At 34.4% G+C, this 5,687-nt stretch overlaps 1 protein-coding gene across 1 annotated transcript in view; it reads left to right on the forward strand.

The window, feature by feature from the left end:
• The window catches only part of Slc6a14 (solute carrier family 6 member 14), a 30,062-nt gene that overhangs the window by 571 nt on the left and 23,804 nt on the right, over positions 1 to 5,687 (forward strand). The window contains exons 2-4 of the mRNA XM_005369535.2: positions 642 to 807; positions 3,209 to 3,340; positions 4,681 to 4,842. Of these exons, the coding sequence (XP_005369592.1) occupies positions 642 to 807; positions 3,209 to 3,340; positions 4,681 to 4,842 (460 nt within the window). The remainder of the gene's footprint in view (positions 1 to 641; positions 808 to 3,208; positions 3,341 to 4,680; positions 4,843 to 5,687) is intronic.

Genomic DNA, 5,687 nt, shown 5'->3' on the forward strand with positions numbered 1-5,687 from the left:
AGAGAGAGAGAGAGAGAGAGAGAGAGAGAGAGAGAGAGAGAGAGAGAGAGAGAGAGAGTTGCTCCACCTGGTGGGACAGGAAAATTTGTCTCTGCATATGATTTTGGGAAAACACGGATTATGTGCTCTAATCAGAGCATAGAAAGTGTATGGACTGATTTTTATTTAATTAGAAGCTACATTTGATACTTCTTAATAACCTGCTATAACCTTAGGAATGTTGATTCTTCCTAATTTATACTAAAAATTTTTGTATTTGACACTTGACTTGTCTACTTTCATTCGCACTTCATTTGGTGTGACATTAAACTTCAGATGATGTTAGCTGAAAGGGCAGTAAGAACATCTTATAAACTTCTTTCTTTAATTTGAAGAAGCAAATGCTAAATAAATGTAGCTATCAGCAGAAATCTTCTTAGTTTTGTCTACTGCTGTACCAGTCTGAGTGTTCCAAATCTGACCTTAGAGGTTAAGCAGAGTTGGGCCTGGTTAATACTTGGATGGAGAAAATCTTCTGGATTTTGAGAAGAATTCCCTATGAGTTTTCACCCTTCTTTTCTATAACACTGTGAATTTATGAAATTATGCTTCTGTGGAATTTGTAACAGAAAGGGAAGATACTGATAATTTTTTTTTTTTAGAAAGTGACAGCTTCATCTGAGAACTTCCATGTTGGTGAAAATGATGAAAATACAGACCGTGGTAACTGGTCCAAAAAATCGGATTATCTTCTGTCTATGGTTGGATATGCAGTGGGATTGGGAAATGTGTGGCGATTCCCATATCTGACTTACACCAATGGTGGAGGTAGGCTTTTTCTTCCATTCTTTTTCCTCTAGTGGGATGCTGTTTGTATCCACATATAGAAAATTCTAAATACTTACGTAATACAACACATATAAGTATATATAATATACACATATATAATACTTATATATGCATATAATGAAATATGAACTAAAGAGAGGTATATGATATTTTCAGTTAGTAAAGAGGATGAGAAACAAACAAAACATTTACTAATGAACTGTAAGATATTAGCTCAAGTTTGAAAACTGCTTCAGAAAACTCTGATATAAACTTGATAAGAGTGTTACATGCAGTACTTCTGAGTTGATTTGAGAGGCCATATAATCTTCAACTAGGACTTTTAAAAGTATGTTCATACTCAAGTTGAGCTTGAAGTTGAAGTATGTAAAAGGAGAGACATCTAAATCTTTTTAAAAGCTCAAGGGAACTGCTTAACTATGGTAAGACATTTTTATAATTTAAGTGTGAATAAAAATGGTTATTAATATTTTGTTATACTATTAATGTACATATATTTCAAATGCCACCAACCATATAGAATATAAATAAAATAGAATGGAATTTAGTTCAAGGCTCTGTGGTTTTATTGTTGCAAAAAGAATACTTTTTATATCTTGTAGATCATTAGGTAGACCTAATCAGAACACAAAAATAACTAAGATGACACACAAAGGAAAAGAAAATGAATTGTGCAATATTCTAGTAATGTGGAAATAACTTTTCAATTACAGCATTTTAACTTACTTGTGCTTATAGGCTCTGTTAGAAGTACAGAGATGACATGTGCCTGTATTTCATAATTGGACACCTTTGGAATTTTGCCAGTATAATTATTTTTCTCTTGGCACAATAGGATTGTGTGTGGTGATGTGTCAACCACATTTCTTGTTAATTGAGTATTTAAAACATTCACACTAGCCACCAGAGACTCAAAAAAGGAGCTCTGAGCTCTGTTTATTAAACACTTTAAGTATGGGTAGCTTAAATTCCCTCATCTAGGACTTAGGTCATCCAATAGTGGTTTTGATGTAAGTATTAGCAAGAAAATGAGTCAATAATCATAATCTTTTTGGTGTCTATGTCCTAAGGCTCTTTTGAGATTCTTACAATTGTGTTTACCATAAGATATACCCTGTAACTTGACATCATAATTCACCGAATAATCAGCATAACCTTCCAGGAAATAAATAAAACTAATTTTAATAGAAAAATTTAAAAGATAATGCAAATTAAATATATTTTTGCCTCTTTTTATGTATCTTCTAAAAGTTAATATGACACATTGGTACTCAAATTTTTAAGGTCACGTCATTTGGGTAATAGATAATCTCCATTCTCTAAGTGCTTTTTGAATTCATGAGTAGCAAGGAAAATAATTAAGGATAATTGTGACAGAATGAATGAGGTATACATATCGGAAATCCTGTTTTCATTTGTCGAACTCTATCTTGCTTTCAATAACTGTTGCCAAGACTTCTAGATTGTTTGGCTGGGATATTGAATGTTATGTCTTTGTTTCAACTTGTAGTCTGGTAAACATTCCAGTGAGAAGTATCATAAACCAAATATGGGCAGAAAAACTAAAACAAAAAGTTTAAAAGGAGGGGAGTTGTTGGATATTCTTATATGGGAGATTAGTTCCCATGATAGTGTAAGTTAACTGAGTCTCAGATGGTCAGTCCTTAACAATACCATTTATTATTAACATTGACTAAAGAACCTTGTGACTGCTAAAAGAATTATGAACTTAATTGCAGTAATTTGCATTCTCAACTCTACTTACCATCTACATTCTAAATTTTAAAAGTAATCCATGTATTGTTGAGAGAGAGAGGAGGAAGGGAGGGAGGAAGGAAGGAAAGAAGGAAGGAACAGAGGGAAGGGAACTAACATTGAACACATGTCATATGCTTGCAGTGTTGCCACTGTTTGATCAGTAAATTATTAAATTTGATAATTGTTAGAGGCCCAGCATTTGAACTCGAGACAGGAAGTATATGAGTTAGTACTAGGTCCCCCTTTTATAAGAAGGAAAAGTTCACAGGCTAGTAAAACATTTTAGGCCAAATAGTTGATAGATGACAGAGCCAGCATTTTAATGTATATCTATTTAGCTCTATAGTCTCTGATCTCTCAACTTCACTGACAGACTTTTTATTAGCTATTATTTTTAGTAATTGTAGTAACTTCACTAGGAAACATTCCCATTCCCATTTGATTAATGGGAAACTCAGTTAATGCATTTAAGTTACGTTCTCACAAAAAGTAATGAATCTTGGACCTCAAGCCAAATCCCTCCATTTCCACTATATTAGTATGCTTTAAAATGCTATGTTCCTTGTCAAAGTGCCAAGAAGACTTTAAAATGTAATAATAAATTGATCTCTTTTCTTTTCAGGTGCTTTCTTGATACCATATGCAATTATGCTAGCATTGGCTGGTTTACCTTTGTTCTTCCTGGAATGTTCACTGGGACAATTTGCTAGCTTAGGTCCAGTTTCAGTTTGGAGGATTCTGCCATTGTTTCAAGGTTGGTATTTAAGGCTTTTCAGTATCATGATTGTTGGTCTACATACACTGTTTTCATTTGGTGAAAAAAAAAGAGAATTTAAAGCTTGACACATTTGATCTCATAGAAGTTGAGCAGAAAATGCTCACAGAGGCAGAAGTGGACAGGAAGGAAGAAGCCATGTAGGTCAAAAAAGATACAGTTATAGTTAGAGAAATAAATTTTCTGGGTGTGGTGGATTATGCCTTTAATTCCAGCACTCAGGAGTCAGAGGCAGAGGCAGGCAGATCTTTGAGTTGGAGGCCATCCTAAACTACAGAGTAACTTCCAGGGCAGCCAGGGCTACACAGAGAAGCCCTGTCTCAGAAAAAGAAACAAATCCAAGAAAGCTACAATCTATAGGTCTATGAATTGGAGAACTGAAAAAAATAAAAATCACAGTATGGTTTCTATAGTTGAGAACAGATAATATATTATATTCATATATGTTAATCTCATAAATAAAGACAGTAGTCATCAAGTATTCTTACCCATGAAGTGATAGTCACTTGGGGGTAATATGCTTGCCAATCAGAAGATTAATTCATTTCACAATATATATGCAATTCAAGCATCACACAGTACATGAAAAATATGGTTTTCTCTTTCAACTAAAAGTGCAGAAAAAGGACATGCTAGGGCAAAGATGGCATTGCTTTTTTGTATATATATATTGTGCATACACATATACATATACACATGCATTTGCATACACATGTGCACCTGTATATAAAGCATGAAAGTCAATGTCATGTATCTTTCTTAATTCCTTTGAAATGGTCTCTCATTAAACCTGGAGCTCATTGTTAGGCAAGACTGAATGGACAGCAAGCACTGGAGAGATGCATTAGCCTTTTCTTAAAAATTGAAAAATTCTCCAAAATCCAGTCACCAAAATTGGTTTGCATTTAGGAAGAGGGAGCTGAAGAGATTGCTCAGCAGTTAAGAGCACTCACTGCTTTTCCAGAGAGTACAAGTTTGATTACCAGCACCTACACTGGGCATTTCAGAGTCTCCTGTAACTCCAGTTTCAGGGCATCCAATGCCTCTGTCATCTGTAGGCACCTGCACTCAAGTGTGCACACTCACAGGTGTGCAGTGCACAGACACAGTTAAAGATAATAAAAATCGAGTCTTTTAAATATTGGAAGAAACATTGTGACAGGGTAACACCTCTCCACCTCAGACACATTTTTTTTTTCTGAATTACAACATAGACTTATGTGAAAGAGTCTTTTATTTTAGCTTTTGTGAAAATTGAACTCAGCTCTTCTTATGGATCAGCAAATTAAACCTCACCTTTTAATGGTTTTGTTTTCCAGGTGTTGGAATCACAATGGTCCTGATATCCATTTTTGTGACAATCTATTACAACGTCATAATCGCCTACAGCCTTTACTACTTGTTTGCTTCTTTTCAAAGTGTACTACCCTGGGCCAGTTGTTCTTCTTGGGCAGACGATAACTGTAGCAGATCACCAATAGGTAAACTCCATTGTCAACTTTTTTTTCTGGTTTTTTTTTTGAGACAGGGTTTCTCTGTGGTTTTGGAGCCTGTCCTGGAACTAGCTCTCATAGACCAGGCTGGTCTCGAACTCACAGAGATCCGCCTGCCTCTGCCTCCCAAGCATTGTCAACTTTAAAAATATTACTAGCTTTATAATTCTGTCATGATGACTAAATAAGTTGAAATGATTAAATAATTTTCTAACAAATTTAAGTACACTTTTATGGAAAGCCAAGCCATACGTAGAAGTAATTCTTGCAACTCTATGTTCTAAGAAGAAGATAGTAAGAAAAAGAGAATGGTTTTTTAAGTGCCATCATTAACAGCCTTAAATGGTGGTAGTAAAGACTGGGTGCTGCCAATATCAATATGAGATACTTAATATTAATACTGGAGGATATTGCAGTTGAAATTATCCATACCCATCAGATGAAGCTTTAATGTTTTGGAAGGGTTTAAAGGGGTAGCATATCTATATAGGCTAGCTGAAACTCCCTGCTGAAAATTCTGCTAAACGCTAAGTGTCAACTGCAATACCTCTTATTCTGTAGCAGTTATTCCTGTAAAAACGACCACAGTTTAAATGGATAATTAGAATTATGGGCTTTACCAATTGGTGGTGGAGAAGATTTGATATATTGAATGTTACATGCTCTATTCTATTTGTAATTTATTTATTCTATCTTTACCAAGTAACAATGTAAGTAGTAACTTAAGTATTTCCCATTAAAATCCTCTTTTTCTCCCCATTAAAACATTCTTCTACAATTAAGTCTATCTATCTATCTATCTATCTATCTATCTATCTATCTATCTATCTATC

The sequence above is a fragment of the Microtus ochrogaster genome, unplaced genomic scaffold (assembly GCF_000317375.1).
Source record: "Microtus ochrogaster isolate Prairie Vole_2 unplaced genomic scaffold, MicOch1.0 UNK50, whole genome shotgun sequence".
In the NCBI taxonomy this organism is placed as follows: Eukaryota; Metazoa; Chordata; class Mammalia; order Rodentia; family Cricetidae; genus Microtus; species Microtus ochrogaster.